At 41.7% G+C, this 19,565-nt stretch overlaps 3 protein-coding genes across 7 annotated transcripts; 2 read left to right on the top strand and 1 right to left on the bottom strand.

The window, feature by feature from the left end:
- Window positions 1–17: 17 nt before the first annotated feature.
- LOC116918012 (syntaxin-8) lies at window positions 18–1,388 on the top strand. Its single transcript, XM_032923653.2, has 7 exons — window positions 18–142; window positions 271–465; window positions 537–623; window positions 683–819; window positions 878–970; window positions 1,036–1,137; window positions 1,203–1,388. The coding sequence occupies exons 1-7, from the start codon at window positions 102–104 to the stop codon at window positions 1,268–1,270; spliced, it is 723 nt and encodes a 240-aa protein (XP_032779544.2). The 5' UTR covers window positions 18–101; the 3' UTR covers window positions 1,271–1,388.
- Window positions 1,373–16,556, bottom strand: LOC116917996 (cordon-bleu protein-like 1). Of its 5 annotated transcripts, XM_045170007.1 has the most exons (18): window positions 16,406–16,495; window positions 16,275–16,320; window positions 13,526–13,791; window positions 12,993–13,117; window positions 12,587–12,717; window positions 12,203–12,329; window positions 9,511–9,818; window positions 8,381–8,767; window positions 8,169–8,293; window positions 7,959–8,091; window positions 7,545–7,851; window positions 6,000–6,947; window positions 3,847–4,884; window positions 3,591–3,782; window positions 3,157–3,475; window positions 2,297–3,083; window positions 1,886–2,218; window positions 1,373–1,800 (listed from the first exon to the last, which is right to left on the bottom strand). In XM_045170007.1, exons 3-18 carry the CDS (start codon window positions 13,693–13,695, stop codon window positions 1,777–1,779), a joined length of 5,454 nt encoding a protein of 1,817 aa, XP_045025942.1. In that variant the 5' UTR covers window positions 13,696–13,791; window positions 16,275–16,320; window positions 16,406–16,495; the 3' UTR covers window positions 1,373–1,776. The 5 variants fall into 5 exon arrangements, with proteins under 5 accessions (XP_045025942.1, XP_032779518.2, XP_045025945.1 ...); XM_032923627.2 differs by lacking the exon at window positions 16,275–16,320 and having other exon boundaries at window positions 16,406–16,556; XM_045170010.1 differs by lacking the exons at window positions 6,000–6,947; window positions 16,275–16,320 and having other exon boundaries at window positions 16,406–16,556.
- Window positions 16,557–17,018: 462 nt separating this feature from the next.
- LOC116918001 (PAT complex subunit CCDC47) lies at window positions 17,019–19,219 on the top strand. The gene is made up of 3 exons (XM_032923635.2): window positions 17,019–17,348; window positions 17,444–18,558; window positions 18,627–19,219. The coding sequence occupies exons 2-3, from the start codon at window positions 17,448–17,450 to the stop codon at window positions 18,953–18,955; spliced, it is 1,440 nt and encodes a 479-aa protein (XP_032779526.1). The 5' UTR covers window positions 17,019–17,348; window positions 17,444–17,447; the 3' UTR covers window positions 18,956–19,219.
- Window positions 19,220–19,565: the final 346 nt, after the last annotated feature.

The following is a 19,565-nucleotide window of genomic DNA, read 5'->3' on the forward strand; positions in this document are numbered from 1 at the left end:
TTTTCACATTTTTCGTTCCTGTTTTCAAAACTTAAGTTTATTTTTTTGAGATTCGACATCATGGCATTTCACCCAAGTTTGGAAGCAGACGTAATTGAAGAATGGCGCTCGTCGATTTGGGCGAGGATACGACATATACTTGGTAAACAAATATGTATTTCTAATGTATCGTTAACATTTGACATATTGTTTTGGCACATAACCAAAAAATTATAAAGTGGATTGCTTCACCTATAGTTGTTATCATTAACATAATATTCATTAACCTAGGGAAAAGCAGTATTCAACTGCAGAAAAGCTACATTTTTCTCTACTTGGAATTTTAAATGAAAGGGATCAACTACCTAAGAATTCACAAGCATATGCAAGACTCTCTTTCCAGTTGAGAAATAGCTTGAGTCAACTTCATGGAGAAATCCAGAGTCTAAAAGCGCACCTTGAACGCCTTTCCCAAAACAAGCAGCTGTATGTGTGTATAGATTTTAACCATATTATAGCTAATTTATCTTATTTTATTTATTTATTTTTGTATACAGGACTGCCAGAGAAAAAGAAAGAAGAAGCCTTCTTCTTGAAGATCTATTGAGCAAACATAGACAACTTCAGAATTCTCTAAATAGCAGGTATGTTTTTTATACTTGGAAATGGAAAAGCTTAAGTATGTAGCTCTTTCAACCAAAAGTGTATTAGATAACCACCATTCACTTGGAAAGATTCCATCTGGGGTGGCAGTCTCTTCAAATCCAGTTACCCCAACAATGGCTGATGAACATATTCCCCATCGAGAACTGAAGCAAATCCAGATTCAGATCTTGGCAGGTTTGTTGATATGTCAGAGTAGATAATTATTCATCTTTACAGTGGAATATTTCATTAGATCAAGACAGAGGACTGGAGGAGCTGTCAAGAATTATTGGTAGGCAGAGGCAAATTGCCCAGACAATAGGTGATGAAGTTGAATCACAAAATGGTATTTTAGTTTGGATATTTTAACCAAAAATGATACAATGCTAACAAGTTTTGATTTCAAATTAGATCTTATAGAAAATATAGCAGACAATGTGGATCGAACTAGGGATAGGATGGCGCAACAGACATCCCAAATCACTGTCGTTGACAGAAAGGATCGTACTTTTGGTATACATCAAGAAGTGACAATATAAGAAATCAGAATGGCCTAATCTTTGTGCATTTGTATACAGGTTATTGGATGGTGATACTATTGTTATTTGTGGCCATAGTGGTGGTTGCATCTATTCCGAAATATTAAATTCCGATTATATAAAGCTCTAAAATATGACCATTGTCAAAACTCAAGGTCTTCATGTTAAATCCTTCACTGTACTAATAAAATAAAAAAGAATATACAATGTGATTTATTCTCGAAACGATCGAGTGATAGTGTATTTATTCGCCCAAGAATTTTAGGATTAACATTTAGGGCATTTACCATGAAATCGAATGCAAATACTCAACCAATTTTTTTATGCACAAGTAATTTTATAACTCCCGTTAACATTTTTCTTTTCATCAACGATTTGCGCAGTACGAATTGAAACGATGAATAAGCATAACTTTCGGAATGCATAACAGTTTTTATTGATATAATTATTATCTCAAAAAAGAAAGAAAACTAACTGTGGAAACAAATGTTCCAAAACTGCAACAATTTTTTAAATGATTAACCTGGAATATGAATAGAAAAATTTAACGGCATTTTTTCTTTATATAGCAAGGAATTTGACACAGACAGCACTGACTTGTTTACACATGTTCCTACTTATTCAAACTGGCCCCAGTCTGCAGAAACAAAGAGAAAAACAAATATTTATATTAATTACTAACTTCTATTGAATGTAAAAACGAAAGTATGGATAAAATTTACCTTCTTTAGGGAACCGCCATTGGCAAAGCTTCGGATCGAGTTGAGAAGTTCTTCCCTAGGATCGACTTTGCGAACAAATTTCGAAGACAACGATCGCCTACCAGCAGTTGTCGAAGGATCGGCACCGGAAATGACAGTCTGTTGGGCTGCAATAGGTTGATTGGAAATCTCAGGGCTAAGTGGTTGGGGTTTATTGACTGCCCCGCCTGCCCCAGCGGCCAAAAGCAAGCTGCTACTCATCGGCATCGATAGCGGCCGAGTAAACGATGTGGCCCGGCGTGTTTCCAATACAACAGAAGCACTTTCTTTCTCTTCTGCAAATGTATCTTCCACCTTTCACATTTTAACAAAAAGACAGATAAAAAAAGTTAAAAGGTTTTTAAAAAGACAAATAAAGTTCCAGCAGAATACCTGATCAGGAGAATCTTCTGATTTGAGAGGCATGCCATTAATCTCCGCCGATGGCCGACGGGCTGACTGGATCAGTTTATTACGAATGACAATCGTGGGATTCTCCTTACTAACCGGTGCAACTGAACGATTTTTGTTGACTGCTGAGAAAGGAATTACCCCCGTCGGACCGGTCATTCTGATGCCCTGCATTTCGACTCTATTATCAGGTGGTAATGAGGCAAAGCCACGCACTTCAGGAGCTCGAATTTTGCCAAAGACAAAGGGCACAGGTTGAATAACCATAGGCGTAAAATTTGGCCTCCTTATGGGCATAGAAACAGGACGAGCTTCAAATGGACGAGCGGTAATGAAAGATGATTTACGCAAAACGATGGGTTTAAGAACGGGGCTAGTGCAATTGCTACTGTTGTTGCTACTACTCTCAATGTGCTCAATCTTTTCGCGAACAGCCAATATTTCTTCAACTTCCGAGACGATCGGTTTGATTTTACTCTCTTCCTCTGGAATGCGGGACATTTGAACTGGAAGAACGACTTCTTCAGGAATGTTAGCCACGGTCGGACTACTAGTATTGGTGTCCATTGCCAGCACAGTGGCTGCAACGGTACCGATTACAGGAACATCGATTTTCGTTTCTACAGGTACCAACGGTACGTTGAAACTCGACGAACGGCTGAAATCGATCACTTCAGAGCGCGGCCGACCAGGTTTCCACGTATCGAGTTTGACTTGAGGAGGCCCACTGTAACGGTAGACTGGAGTTTCAAGTTCAATTTCTTGCTTCCTGCAACGACAAGAAACGATCACGACAGTCAGATATGAAACGTCAAATTGAAATTATAATTCGTCAGTCGTACGGTAGCTGCTCTTGAGCTTGGTTTGTAATTTTGAGCGGAGGTTCGACAGGTGATTCCACTAGTTGATTTTGTTTAGAATCAGCTTCAACCAACGGCTCAGCTTGTAAATCTGTGGCTGTTGGAACTTCAATCACAACAGTCTTCTCCTTCAACTTGGTCGTACCGGAATGATGTGTTGAGATATTGACGGGAGCGGATTCTACGGGAGCAGATTCTACTGTTACTGCACTGTTTTGCTGCACGACGGCTTGCATCTGCAGAGTGAGGAACTGTTGCTGCAAACGCAAAAACTCTTCCTGTAGAGCGCGTGCCTTTGGATCTATTTGTTTTTAAAAAGACAAACCAGACAATCAACAACATCCGCCAGTAAAGAAATCTACACACAATCGAAGCGGATGTAACGTAGTGTCAGTCAACCGCCATCTGCGACATACCTGTGATAGAGTGCAGTGCATTTTGAAATTGTTGGATAAAATCAGCATTTAACATCGGCAGAGGCAATTGGCCGGCTGCAGGTGCAGGGCTATTTCCGGAGTTCTCTTCGGCCTTAACTGGATCGGCTACCATTTCCTGCTCCTTTGTTTCGGTAACTATTGGTAACGGACTGTTGACCTCCTTTCGGGAATCTGAAAACAAACAGTTTTATTAAAGGCTCTACTCTATTTACAATTCATAACACTAAACTGGTACCATCAGTAGGTTTAATAATGTTTTCTGACACTTCTTCGGGCAAACCAGATCGTGCCAATTTCCTTTCGTACGTGGAATCTTTGCTCACGCGGACAGTGTACGTGGCGATGGAGAACTGCATATCAGGTTGAGGGAAATCATCGTCGCTATCGATTGGCGGTAAAGTGCTTGGCACTGGCGGCAAAGAAGATGGTTGTGACAGCGGCTCGTCAGTCGTCGATTCGATCCCATACGGCTTAGCCTCCGGATCACTTGACTGCAAGACAACTTTATTTTCCTCGGCCACATTTACAACCTCTTCAATCGCAGCATCGTCTAGCGAAGGTTCTTCCGTGGTGGTTTCGCCCAACAGTTCCAGTCCGCGATGTAATTTAAGGGCCACCTCTTTAACGTCGCAATCCTCTTTGATGGAGATCTCGGCCGATGTTTCAGCTTCGGATTCTTGGCAATCGATGGATGAACGAGGCGAATCCTTGGCAAAATTCTCTTCATCCGTACTCTTGTTTTGCTGCAGGCTGTCGGTTGACATGGAACTGCGCGTCGAACGGCTCAATTCGGATTCGCTAGCAATTTGTAGTTTATCCAAAGGCGATTGTGCCGGATCCTGGAACGGTGTGGGCGGAGCTGGCAATTTGTACTCCCACATAATGGGGGACTCGGTCTGTCCATCACCCGCATCCCTCTCCATCTCAGGCTCCTCCTCTCTCAGCATTACGATGGCCTTTATGTCACACCTGTCAGGCTCATCTACTTGCACGTCTTCATTGGTCTGTTCCATTATGTTGTTCTTTTCCGGCTCCACGTCCACAGCTACAAGGGGCTTGGGTGATTTGATCACCATCGTGTAAATAGGTTCGGATATGACCATTTCTTCTTCCTCGTGGGCTTTGCGATAGGTGTCGTTCTTCTCTTTTTCTTCGCTATTCTTTCTTCGATAGTCGAGCTGCTCGTAATCATCCTCGGAAGAAATAGAATTGGCTGGACGTTCAGAGATGGCGTTTGTGGAATCTGTTGCAATTGATCGGGGGCTGTCCAAGTCTAAAATGAAAATCCCCAAACAAAGGTTTTATTAGTTTTCAAAGACCTACCATGTTTTAATCACACCATCATTTCACTTAATCAGTGCCTAAACGAAGCCACACACGTACTCAGACGAAACCCGGCAAATCCGCGTTGATATTGCCAAAGAAAAAAACGAAAAAGGAATTTTTTTTTTTACCTTCCAGGGTTTCTCAAACCGAGAAGCATGTAGCTCGACAAAAATTTTAATATAAAAAAAAAATAAGGTCGCAAAAAAAAAGTAGGGTAATAAATGCTGAATGCGAGCAACGTTACCTCCGAAATGTCAAACGAGCCAGTTAGTCTAGAAGTGTGGAGAATCAGGGAATTACACGTACATAAATTCGACTCAAGCCAAAGCGCGAGCTTAACACGTAGAATGCGTGGTTACAAGGTTTAAGGAAGGTTTATACAAAACAAAAACAAAAAAAAAGAGGAAGAAATTTCCATTGCATGCACCTGTGTAAGAGAGGCGTCCGTCTGCTTCGTTATTGATCAGTAAGAGCGGTATGTCCTCGTACTCGCCACGACTCGATCTGTTAGTATAGAGTACACAACGTTTGCAAACGGAGGATGTCGTTTAGTTTGGGTTATGTTTCAGTCAAACAAAAAAAAAAAATAAATAAAAAGGTAAAAAATTTTAACTAAAATTCAACGTAAAAAAACAGACGGTTATTTTGAGGATAAAATAATCTGAGAATGAAATGAGATCAAATTGGAGGGGGAGAGAATAGGCATTTAAAAGTCAATTTTCCATCGGAAACCGAAGCAATAAAGCTATAAAGTGCCTAATATTTTTACAAAAGTGCTCACACTGAAAAACCAAACGACCACTCAAAAAATTGGGTGTTAGTACCTTGAAAGCTAAAAAAAAGTTTCCCCCTTTCCCGAATGGAAGAAACGAAATAAAAAAAGTGTTTGAAAGAAAGAAAGAGAAAGAAAAACTTACAAGGCAGCAGAGAAAGAAGAATTAGAAGGTAGGGGGAAGAGGAGAGAATCGCCTGGAACGTCATTGAGACTGCTCGATCTACGAAGTGCAGGTGATGCTGAACGTGGTGAGGAGGATACTGAATGGCTTTTTTCGGTTATCCAACCTGGTTCGATGTTTGGCCGTTGCCAAAATCCTCCACCAATTGAATCATCACCACCCAATTGGCTGCTGCCACTGGAACTGCTGTCCATTTGGTTGGGCGATTGCACCGTCTCAATTGATACAACACTCAGATCATTGGGTAATTCCGGATCGCCTCGCTGTTTCCGTCTGGCCAATGCTGCGCACATGGCAGCAAACGACACATCCGGGTCATCCATGTTTTCCTCATTTTCTTCCGGCTCACGGACTGCTTTATGCATTCTTCCTGGAATTGGGGACTCGCTTTCGGCTTCAGAGAGGCTGAAAAATTCGCTGACGCTACTCGCTTGGCTCATGGCTGCAGCGCTAGGGACTCTGGGCCGTCGATTCAGTGATATCGGAACCTTCAACGTCATTTCATCATCAGACGAGTCGGCTCTCGTAGCCAATAGATCGACTTGACTTTGTGGGGAACGATCCCATTTTTTCCGCTTGGTGCGTTCCACTTCCGCAGGCGATACGCTCGGCTGTTCTACGAGCATAGGTATATTTTGCCGAGTAAGATTTTCTTGTTCCAGCTTTTTGGTTTGCTGTTGCTGAGCCAATTTCAAGCGCTCTGCTTCCGTACCCTGAATCGATCGCAGTTCCAGCAGCTGCTCTCGTCGTTTGTTTACCGCAGCCACTTCGAGCGCCAGAACCGCCCGTTGAGCTTTACTCGTTTGATTGAGCTCATTTCGGCTAGAAAACATGTCGAGACTTTGGTCGTCCAAGGTCAAATCGTCGCCTTCTGATGACGAAGAGCAGTAGGAAGAAGACAATTTTCGGTTGCTATTTGTTTCATGGTGATCGCGCAGAACCTTCACGATCAAGTCAACAACTTGGCCTTCATCGCACGGTGATGGCGGCGGAGTTGTAGCAGATTTTACAGGACGGGAAACTCTATTACGAGCAGCGGGTATGGGTGTCACTACTGCGCGTGTTTCAAAAGCGTTAGAGAATTATTATTTTTTTTTTAGAAGAAAAAAAATGTAAGAAAAAAAAAAATGCAGTTAAACCAAGCGATGCACCAGCCACACATTCCAAGCTCGACTGATTCCACATGCGACCCCATAATCAAAACAATTTGACATGCGTACTTACCTACCGACAAGTTAATGTGTGCACTAGCGAGTGAAACTAACCAACGGCAACAATACGAAAAATAATAAAACTACTCAACTTAATAGCTTCAAAACTAACCGAATCCTTTAAAAATGATAATAATAAAAATAAAAAAAGAGTTGGCGAGCGATCGAGCGAGCAAGCGTGTGTGGGTGTTGCTGCCGAATGCGTGGTTTTCTTTTCTCCGGATGAAAGAGACGAGACCACATCGATCTCACGAGGGAAAAAATAATAAAATAAAAATAAAATCAACCAAAAAGGGATTATGTGTCCATTGGTTGTTGTCCCCCTCTGTTCTTTCACAGGTTCGACACTCGTAGCCGTTGATTTTGCTGGCTGTCGAGATCGAGCATCCGGCCGAGCTCGTTAAAAAAATTATTCCAATTTTGGATCTCGGCCTGCTCACCTGAAGTTTGTTGTTGCTGTTCATAATGATGATGTTGAGGTGTCAGTTCGACGACGATGGCTGGCTCAATTATATCCGGCGTCTCTGATTTTCGCGTCGAAGACAAGTCGGATACGCTCGACAGTTGGTCAGAGACGGAAGATACCCTGTCAGAATCGTCGTGTGATCCATCGACAACCACCGTGATAGTTGGCGGCGACGGTATCTTCTCAGAGGCTTCAACATGTTCGTGAAGAGCAGGAGGAGGTACAGGGGCTTTCCTTTTTTTGATGGCCGAAGCCAGTGAAGCGTTCGAAGTGCTGGACACCTGAAAAACACGCCCACCCGAAACAGTAATCACTCAACATTATTTGTTACACCATACATCACGGCTTTTCGTTCATGCTCATATAAGTTCGTCTTTTTTTCTTTTACCTGCGTTAAATTTGACGAAGAATTGCCGGGAGTTGTGATCATGTTGGATCTTGGGGACCTTACTGGGCTGCTACATCCGCTATCCGGCTGACGTTGGCGTGACATGTAATTAGAATCTTGTCGTTGATACGATCTGAAAGTAAACGAAGAAAACATGTAATTATTTTTAATAACGTGAAGAGCGGCATAGAGATAATGGATTATACTCACAGCTTAGGCGAAGAACTACGCAATACCACTTCCTCTTCAGAATGATGGATGACCGACGTCGTTGGCGATACATAATTGCTACCAGACGACGATGACGTAGAACAGGACGATACTTCCGACGCCGCCTTAACAACAAAAATCTTTAGAATATTTTGCCCATTTTCATCAATTAAATTTCATGCCGTAAAAGATCAAATTATCTTTCATTCAACCTTGGGAGGTCCATTGGTTCCATTCGATTGTGTAGACGGTGGTGGCTGGGGCGGAGCTGGAGCTCTCTTTTTCTTGGCGACAGGTTTGTTTGCTGGTGGCGCCACCGCACCGTTGGACGTAGTCGAAATCGTTTTACGGAGAGGTGGAGGGCCATTAGTTGAAGTCGGCGTAGTCGACGCCTCTGTAGACATCTGGCTCAACATCAAACGACTATTCCGCTTGGCCACCGCTTCTTCAGCGAGTCTTTTAGAAAACAGGACAGGTGATGGTGGACTGGGAGCTACCGGTTCAACAGGAGGAGGCAGAGGAACCGGCTCTTCCGACCGAGATGGCGAAATACTCCGGTCACCCACACTGTCGCTGCTGATACTGCTATCACCCATACTCTAATAAAATATATACAAATTAAATCATGTCAACAAATAACAAATATCACAAACATTTTGAAATAACATTCCATTTGTCAAGATAAAAACAGACACGTAATAACGCAGCTTTATCACGCCCCTCCCCAAACAAATTGTGTATACACTAGAATCATGTTGCGTGTGAACCAAATTCTCAAGCGAAGGTTGAAAAAAAAAAGAATAATAATTTAAGCAAGGTGTTCATTGAGAAGACCTCGTTTATCTCCTCTACAAAGCGACGAACAACAAGACAGTCTCACTCCACGCACAGCCTTGGCATTTTTTTAGTGGTGACGCAATTACAGTCCATAAAATCAAGTGGCCAGCGAGTGTGTACGCCTTCGTCATCGACCATAGTCTCTCTTAGTCTCAGATAATAAAATTAAAGGCAAACAGCACTTTTAGAGCAGCAGCCGGCAGCCATTTATTTAGTGCGCCAGTTTAGTTGAATCCTCTATTTCGTTGCCTTAACCATTCAACCTACCGCTGGCAACCGTAAAAAACGAATTGTTCCCAAAATTGTTGCGCAATTAGCAATTATCCAACTTTGGCTAGACAAAATCGCGATGATGAAACGACACCATTCAACACATTTCCATTTTACATAAAAAAAAAAAAAAAAAAAAAGTGAACATTCCGGTTTAACCTCACGCTATTGTAAATAAACAGGTACAAGAAAAAGAAAAGAGAAAATGTTAAGATAAAAAAAACGAACAACTGACCGATCCTTTTTTATGTTTGCCGAATCCAAGAAGACCAAATAGTCCTCGTTTTTTCTTTTCATGTCCAACCAGTGTCGCCTCAGACGTAGTGGGTTTTAGCGTCGACTTGCCCGACATTTTGCTGCTGTTGCTGGCAGACAAGTTTACCGACTTTCTGTTCATGTTGTTGGATGACGACGACAAGTCGCTCACCGACACTGCGGGGGTAAGTAGTGTTGCGTTCTTGCCACCCAGCGGCACCAAGACGACCTCTTGCAACTTGTAATCGTCCAGGCAGCTGTTCAAACGCAGGCGTTCGTCTAAATTCACTGCAGCAGCAAAATGCGGCAGCAAGAAAAAAACAAAAATAGAGATTAATCTAATTTAGTACGCCACCAAGTGCCAGAGATGACACTGCAGATCTTTTTAATTGTAAACAAGGGCAAGCGTCAGTGATAAAACATCCGATCCATAAACATAAGATCTTTCTTTTTTGCCCTTTTTTTGGGCGTGACAGTTGCGATTACAGAAAATCAATCGACTCAAGTGGTGAGCGTGCTCGTGCGATAGCTGGGAATGTCTTCAAGATGCGAATTTTTCTCAACTTGTCAGGGCAAATGCGAGCGTGCCTCTGCACAAGCAAACGGAGAAATCTTCCAGAAAATTTAAGCCTTTCATCTCAAGCTATTCCCACATTTTCGCAAACTGAAAATAAAGACGACGTCATCTAAACTCAATCGACGTCCTTGAGAAATGATCCCGAATTTTGATTAGTTCATTAAGACGCTCAAGGTGTTCTCTGCATCAATAAAGCTACGACGTGAAAAGGCAAAATTATTTTCTTTTTTCACTTGTATGGAAAAAAAAAAGAAAAGTAGCAAAACAGGCTAATAGAAAAAAATAGCAGAATTGAGAACACACCCGGTTTTTTTTTTTTTTCGGCAACAGGATTTTTTTTTATTTTTTTACATACGACCTCCATACTTTGATAACGACGTCGTTCCGGGTTTTCTCTTTCCAGACGGCCATCTCCCAGCTGTCTTCTCTTTTGCGTCGCGTGCTCGAACATCAAGACAGAGAAATGATGGTTCGATATCTAACCACTCACGGGCACACATAGAACAACATCCAACTTTACAAAAATGGGAAGAAGCACCAGGACGGATGAAGCTTCACCACTGGATATTACGTCAAGCCTTAGGGTTGGAATAGTTGGGGGGGAAAAAAAAATGGAAAAATACACGCGAGAAAAAATAAAGCGCGACAGCTTCTCCGTTTTCCCGATAGCCTAAGATGTTTCCCCCCATGGATGCGAAATAGAAAAAAGGAAAAATTCCTATGCTACGATGATCCGGCGGCGCTATAGAGTCGGCTAATAATCGATGAAACGGGCAAAAAGGGCTTCGAAGAAACCTCTAAAGATATCCCAAACTGCTGAGCCAAAGGCATCCCGAAAAAAATATTCAACATTTCTTGTTTTGCATTTTTTTTTTTTTTTTTTAAGAAAAAAAAAAAATGAATAAAAAAAAACCGACGAATGAGAAAGATTTAACTGGAGACAGGCGGAATAAGTTTCACAATCAGCTGACTGGAGGTCTTTTGACATTGCATGCTAACGAAATTGCCGAGGCACGTCATTGAATAAGTCAAGAGGGGAAGAAAGAGAGAAGAATGAGGAGGAGGGTAAGTTCAGGCATTCCTCTCTCGACTGCGACTCATCCAAGAGAGGCGTTCACCGTCGAGCCGGGATAGTTCACACTGTTACCGACTCTGAAGGTCGTGTTCGGCATTCGTAAATCAACTTCCTCACCCCTTACCAGCACACGCAATACAGGAATCCCTTTGGTCACATAAAAAAAAACACTCTACGGCGCAAAGCACAAACTTGTCCAAAAGTATCAAAAAGAAGAACAAAAGTAATCACGAAAGAGTCTGCAAACAAAACAGACTGATTTTTTGGGTAGTAGTGACCATGCTGGCCACGCGCCAGAACAATGCAATCAAATTACAAGCCGAACAAAAGGATCAGTGTGATCTTTGATACTGTAACCCTACGGGAAGAAAAGAAGAACGATGCTTTCAAGACGAAAAGATAAAATACCTTGAACCCAACCTTACACCCACACACACACACTGACAACATTCGTACACTTGTTTAAAAAGAAACGTTTTTTTCCGTAGTGTTTGTTGTTGTTGGCCAACTTCCACTACGCAACAAATCACAAGTTAAAGGAGAAGAATGATTGTACTGACGACACTGCACCCACAACTCGAATGCCCTTAATCGTATGGAGGCAGCCAATTTTTTTCTTTTCACGAGATGAGAAGCCCGGGGATAAGAGAGAAAAAGTTTTCCCTTTGATGCGCAGACGCGAACAAGGCGTCAATCGTTCTTGAACTGATTAATATTTGCAGACGCTATTGGGACATGCAACTACGAAACAATTCCATGACAAGCGATAATACCACAACGGGCAAAGAGGGAGGGTAAAATGGAAGTTTTCAGTTCACACGTTATCAGACGAAAATCCCCACGAAGGTAGGGTAATAGTCCGCGCCTTGTTTATCTACACCGCCCTTTCTCTTCTATAAGGTCGATGGGGTAGGTAGGCTACGGATTACGGCACAAACCCCCGACATATATATACGCACACACACACTCTCACACACTCACACACACACGGGTATGTCGTATATGGGATGGCAAATATACCTGGATGCCTGAGCTCATAATGTCGTGGATCCAAAGCCTTTTCGTTGCACACAGTGTGAAGCAGGTCGGCGAGTTGCGTCCGCCCCGTCACGCGGGTCACGAACAACTGATTGCGAGGAAGGCGCACCTGGCGGTCAAAAAAAGGAAAAAAATGAAAATAATAATAAAAAAAGAATATCATAAATAATTTATGTTTCTTTCAAAAAGAAATCATCCTTGAGCGGAAAGAAAAGTTGAAAAAGCACTCGCCGTTTGAATTCACGCCGGAAGCTAAAAATATTCTATTTCATTTTCTTTTTTTCTCTTTCTTGCTTTGATGAAGATTAGACACGGACTCATTTGTGAGTCACGACACCGAATGTTTGTTGGAACACGTTTACTAACCTGGACACGAAACGATTGTTCAAATTGAGAAGCTGAAGAAGAAGATTTCGCGTTACTGGAGCGACTATCCGATCGATCGGCCATCAATCGATTCTTGGCTAGGATGTAGACCTTGTGAGCATTCAGCGAACCTGTCATGTAAAGCACGTATACAAGTATATTGACTAATGAGATGGCATGAAAACAAAAAAACACATAAAGTAAAGCAATAAAAAAAGAAGGCAAAAAGCCAACTCAATCCCCTTACTTTCCCTCATTAGTATTGCCTTTCAATTTCTTTCCTCGTCAATAAACTCGCAAGAGCCAATATTGATCCAGGACAACTGGTGAAGGGCGGGAGAGGGAGGATAAAAGAGTGGGGCTATTCTACAACTACGTAGTAAGCAGAGTGTTTGGGTTCGCATACCGATGGGTGTGCTGGGCTTGTGAGGCAGCAGCCGGCCCTCCTCGTCCGTGACTTGGAGCAAGTGAGCTGCCGGCGAGATCTTGTTGGCCGCCGTCACGTGAATCAACAGATCCAGCATTGGCATTCTGCACAAAAAAAAAAAAAAAAACGAAAACATCACGATGGTGTTTTAATTTCACAACACAGCAAATTTAATAATAACAACGACAAAAAATGAAGCATTTCGTACAGGTTAGAGCAAAACAATAGTCGATTTGAATCACGATTGCAGGTCACAATCCTAAAAGTAATAACAACTCGTGAGCTGGGCCGTCTGTACTTAGCAATGCTTTCTCTCCCGTTTCATTCGCCTCTTCGCATAACAATTTTTACCGTTGCACACACACACACAAATCGGGAATGTCACGAAAAACCGGTTTTAATCTTTTAACAATGATATCTTTTCTTTTTCTTCACTCTCTTTACATATTTAGTTTAAAAGCGAGGGAAAAAAACTGGGTTAAAAATTATTTCTAGAAAACAAACAGACTTACCTTCGTTGAATGGACATCAAAATGCTTTTTTCATTAGGGAAGACGACTAGAATCTCCATACACCCTTCGAGGAAGTCGACGGGTGTGTCTTCCGTCACCTGGAACTGCTGGTGAGCTGAAGACATAATGGGTGAAGAGGTCATCGGTGGTGGGGCCGGTACCATCTTCATCTCGTATTTATTTTTCTGTTGGCTCTAGTTGTTAAAGTGGGTGTGTCGCTGCAATATTTCTACTCGAGTAGAGGGTTGCGGCTATCCCATTTAAACCTATAGGCAAATATTTAATAAAAAGGCACAGAATAAATAACAATGTTTGCTCTTCTCTTTCCCGTTTTTTGTTTTATTTTTAATCTAAATGTAAAAATGGAGGAAGCGAGAAGATTAGGGCATCCAAATCCGCCAAAAAAAACTCGTTTGTATAACGGGGAGAGACAAGTCCAAAAGAACGTGAAATGTAACCCAATCTCAGTACTTGACTTTCTATTCCACGATAACTCGTTTCGATTCATCGAATTTGCACAATTCTGGGTGGTATTGATTTAAGAAAAAAAGAAAAATCCAACGGCATAAAGATGAAAAAGACTCGCACAATACAAAACAATCGAGTTGTAGGAAGAACTTGTCTGTGCCTGTGCATCTTGTAAAATGGTAGCAGACGCTGGTCGGAATATAATTTTGTTTTTCTATCGCACGCAACTAAACTTACAGTTATCAAAGGAAAGGGGAAAAGGGTAGTTAAAAAGATGAAAAAAAAATATAAAATACCAGAAATTCTTTTTTTATACGCACCACTGAGCGCATGGACGTCATAACGGATCAAAACAAAGAGCCTCACTGACTACCGAACATTCGAAAACAAAAGTACCGCAAGACTTTATCTAGTGCGTGCTCTAACCGGTCGCTTAATCGGATTGCTTAAGTTTTCTTTGGCATTTGTTCGTGTCGCGCGTGTGGATGCAGTTACCTTTCATCAGCCATGTTAGTGCAACATATAGAAGAATATTTGTATCCCGTTCAATATTCTATTGACATTCCTGCCTGTAGATGGCAGTGTATGATTCAGTAAAAAAAAAAAAAGGAAAAAAACTCCATTCAACCAAAATGCAGCTGTCTTCGTTCTACGAACTTAAAAACTAACCTAATTCTCAAGTTTTGCCAATTAAAAACATGATCGTTCAACCACTGCCATCGCCAGAAAATAGTCATCCACCTATTATACAAGAACTGCTGTGCTGGGCTCATCCAAGCATCACCTGTTTCCTCACGTAAACTGCAGATTTCTCCTGCTGAAATGAAAGTTGAGAAATGACAGACGAGACGGAGAGTTGAAAAAGAAGTTCGGACTCCCAAACAGTTTCGACTGGCATGGTCGCTCTTGCGCTCTATATTTCAGTACACGATCTTTCGGCCGAATGAAAACAGACGAATATCCAGATTACAGATGCAAAATAATTTGCCCAAAGGCATTGTCAACGTCTTCACTTCCATAACAAGAAAATGTGCGCAGATGGGCTTGTTTCAGTTATACTGACCTAATAGCCCGTAACCATTTCCAAGTCTCAGCTTTCTCCTGCTGCGTCTCTTAAAAACCGGAATTATCGACGATTATAGTAGCAAAGGACGCGAAATGAGAGCATCTCGCTTGTATCATCGTAGAAATCAAGCTCTATTTAACTGAATTTAGCCATTCGTTCTAAAAAAATTCTACAGAATTCGAATCGCATATTTCACTCTACCCAACTTCTTCCGGTGCTTGTCAAACCGACCTCAATTTCCCATCCGGTCAGTGGCAAACAACCTGCATTTTTTTTTCTACCCACCCACATTGCAACACTAACACACCTGGTGAGGCTCAAACCGAAACAAATAATTATATTCCAACCGTCACCTTGAGATGCAAACCCACCCCAACATAAAAGTACCTTTTCGTTGTTTGTGTCTTTTCTTCCTTCTCTTCCTTTTCGATTAGTCACGCTACACTCACGAGTGGTACGTGAACATTTTATCATCAACCAGATGTCAAAATTCAGCACTTGATGATGTCACATCAATTTAAAAGTCAAAATCGAAAGGAACAATCTTAGTTTTTGTTCAGGAGTCACAATAACATCCAAAAAACCTTGAACTTGGATCTCACGATGTCCAAGATGAAGTATCTAACATCCACCACAAAAAATGAGGCAGATGGTGTCTTGATCAAAAGAAAAAGAAAAAAAAAATGCAGTGCCAAAACCGTATTCAATACCAGCATGGTATTACACTGCATCTTTTGCCACCCAAAAACCTACGAAGACAATGACTTTAGGAAAAAAAAAAAAAAGTTGCAATCGCAGCATGAGGTGACCGACACGAGATGGCAAAAAGATGGCGGCCAAGCAAACGAGCATTAAAATCGCTACATTTCGGTATTAATACCAGGAAATGAACTGTAATGAATTTTAGTATTGAACTCGTATACCGTAGAGAATACTGAACGAAAAAGAAAACAAAAAAACAGTTAGGAAGCTGTTACGATGTCTTGCGAGAGGCTATGCGTTCACATTCCCAAAAAAAACAACTGTTGTGTGTTTCGGGTGCATCCCTCCCTTTCATCTAACGTGTACGGCTGTGTGGTAGTGCGCCAGCGGTCATTGCCGCCCCGACCGAAAAAAAGCCTTTAGGGTCTACGTCAAAACTTACACAAGACACTCACTCACACACACAGACACACACAAAATATACGAACACAGAACACAAACACTCAAACACACCTAGTTATTTTGCCAAAACTATGCTGTACTTTCTCTGAATGGAGAACTAGAAATGTTGACGACAGAACATTTTTTAATAACAAAAGTCTTAACTTTCAGGTAACACAAGGGATTGTTTTTCGTTTACCCACCAGAAAAAGGATAACTTGTTGATCAAGCACTACCGGAGATGAACACAGTGGCGCGCTCCGCGCCAACTGAGAGCGGAAAAATACACGTCCGACCTGCAGAGCTTCTTACGCCTCGACTGAGCAGAATGGCGGGGGAGGAAGGGAGAAGAAGAGGGCGCTCCAACCTGAACGAAAAGGTTGTTCGGTAGGAAATAGAACCAAACCCAGTAATTTATTCAAAGACAAAATTACGCCCACTAGAGTAATTTAGTATGTTCTTCTTTTGTTTTGTTTTTTACGTTAGTTGCATGGCAATTGACTACGAACTATTTGCCTCGAGCATTTGTAAACGACCCAATCTATTTTATTAAGCACACCACGATACGGCATCTCGCGTTATTAACCTAGCATTTTGCTGTTTTTCACAATTATTGTTGGTCTTTTGGATGCACAGGAAAAGTGTTGGTTTTGCAGTCAGCCGTCGTTACCTCGTGTAATGAAGGGGTTGTTATTGATTTTCAACAGTCAAGTGACTTTGATTTGTCTCTAAACAAGATTAAATTTTGTACCACTTCTTACTAACAAGATTGCCCGCGTCCACCGGAATTTCGCTCTCTAAACTCTGTGTACTGGTGTACGCAGCGAGCGAACGAATTAGACCGAGAGCTTCTCTCTACGAAATACGTGTATTATTTCCTCGTTGTGGAGCCAAAGTCACGCTAAATACCATTACAACTACACATTCGTTCTCCCCGCTTTTTTGTTTTTCTTTCTTGATTTATGCATTTTCTCCTTTTTTCCTGACGTGTAAACTGGTCCTGCTCTGTCTCCATTCCGTTAGAACAGGCAACCGGGCATTAATTTGTGGACTGTCATGGCGCTTCTGTGCTGAATAGAAACAAAATTTCACCTGTCAAATCGTTTTCCCTGATTTTTAAATACGCTCATTAACAGTGGAACTTTAGTAAGCCATTTTGTTTTTCATGCATGATTTTTGTTGGAATCGAAATAATTTTACATTTGCTCTTCCTAAATTTTTCGTTCTTCTCTTTTAATTAGGAAAATGTCGTCGCCGGTCGACCGCTCTCACTGGCTTACTATATTTGCTTTAACTCTGCTATTTGTCTCGTATAACATAGCAAACGCAGGAATCAATCATTTAGATATCGAAGACAATGAATTTGCGGAGTTTGAAGATTTTGATGTGGAGGATGTAGTTGGTGGGGTTGCCTCTGACCAGAAAAATATTGTTCACGATCACGAAGAACCATCAACTCCAGAACAAGATCAAGAAGCAGCCATAGCTGATGAAGATGAAGCCACTGTAGAGACTGAAGATAATGAATTTGAACATGTTGATGAAGATGAATACGAGGGATATGAGAAAGATTCTACATCCAAACCTGATCTCAAGTTAAACGAGGGACCTAAGATCACTTTTGCCCAGCTACCAGCACATTTGCGCTCAAATTGGGAAAGTTACTACTTGGAACTCATGATCCTAGCTGGTCTTGTTCTCTACTTTTTTAACTTTTTTTTGGGTCGCAGCAAGAACCAACGAATTGCAGAAACTTGGTATTCAGCTTTCAAAGGACCTCTTCTTGACAAATTTGCTTTGGTGGGTGATGATGGCAAACTGGAAAACAGCCAACCTGGTCTCATGAAGGAATCAGAAAATGTTTACCTTTTATGGTGCAGTGGAAGAACGGGTTGCGAAGCTGTTTTATTTGAACTGAGGCTCTTGAAACGTCAGGATCTCGTGGCAATGGTGATGAACCTGTTCCGGCCACAACAAGATCAAGTACATGTAAAAGTTTTTATGAACGATTCCGATATGGATACGTTCGTTATGTGCCTAGCTACTAAAAAGACGGCGAACCGCTTCGTCAGAGAGATGGCAGACATTAGTGTTTATTGTCCCGAGAAAAAGTCAGCTGTGGACAAATTCGGTTTACCAGCTAATTTTGTCCTCATGTCGGAAATCGGTGAAGCTTCCTCCACTTTACTGGATGTTCGCGTGTGCTCTCTCATCAATAACATCCCAGAAGTCATAGAATCCATTCATTTCTCAGACCAGTATTCTGGGCCCAAGCAGACGGAAGATACGGCCCCGAGTAAAATGCCTGAGGTGAAGAAAATGCTCATCTTCAATTTCAATTTACCTTTAAAAAATGGTAAGGTTGCAGATTGTACTCTAGTTGGCCCGAATAACATGGTTTTTTATTTTTTTATTTTTCCTCAGGCAAGAGCATCGTTGAGGCCGTAGAAATTATACGGCCTGCCATCATGTTGACTTTCCACTGCATCGACCGTGTCAAACGGTTCCGCCTGAGCAAGGAGTTTAAAGCGAAGGCGGAGAAAAATCGTCAGAAGGTGGAAGAAGCCTTCCTGAAATCGACTCACGCAGCCCGAGCCGAAGCTGCAGCTGCCCGACGTGAAGAAAAACGTCGCCTGGAGAAGGAAAAAATTCTTCAAGACGATGATCCAGAAAAGCAACGAAAATGGGAGGAAAAAGAAAACAAACGGCTGGCCAAGAAACGAATGCCCAAAATGAAAGCCATTAAAGTGTAGAACCTTGCCATCTTTTTGTTTTCGTCACGCGTTTTGGTTGTTTTGCTCAGACCGATTTCTTTTTCCCTGTGTTGTTAAAGTTTCCAATCATCCCGTATTTTAGGTAGAATGATCTACTTATCTCATGGTGTCTGGAATTGGAATTTCCTACACCATCTTCTTTCTTAAGTAAAGCATATTAAAGTGTGAGATGTATTTTCATTGTAGTCACCACTTCCATCAAAGAAAATAAAAGTCCTCCATATCAGGTAACAAAAAGAAAAAGACGATACATGTTGTCGCCTTGTTTTGGTTTCAGTTTGGTTCCCAATCCGTTTAACCTTGCGTGACCGTGCCATTAGGCTGTAAGAAGACCACCTGGATTGAGGCTAATTTATCTTCGCTGTGCGGGCAGGCAATGGCCATTTACAGAGAATTATTCAAATGAAAGATATTTCTTTCTGGCCTGCAATGTTACCAATTATGTATGATTTTCTTCCGTTTTTTAGAGCTGCGTGTAGTTCGGCAATTAAATTGAGCTCAACATGCAAGCATAGGAATGATTTGAATGTGGTTGACACCGACTGATGTAGCTAAGTAGATCGCATGGTCTGGTGTGCCATTCTCTTAC

Source organism: Daphnia magna, linkage group LG2 (assembly GCF_020631705.1).
Source record: "Daphnia magna isolate NIES linkage group LG2, ASM2063170v1.1, whole genome shotgun sequence".
NCBI classification, from domain to species: Eukaryota; Metazoa; Arthropoda; class Branchiopoda; order Diplostraca; family Daphniidae; genus Daphnia; species Daphnia magna.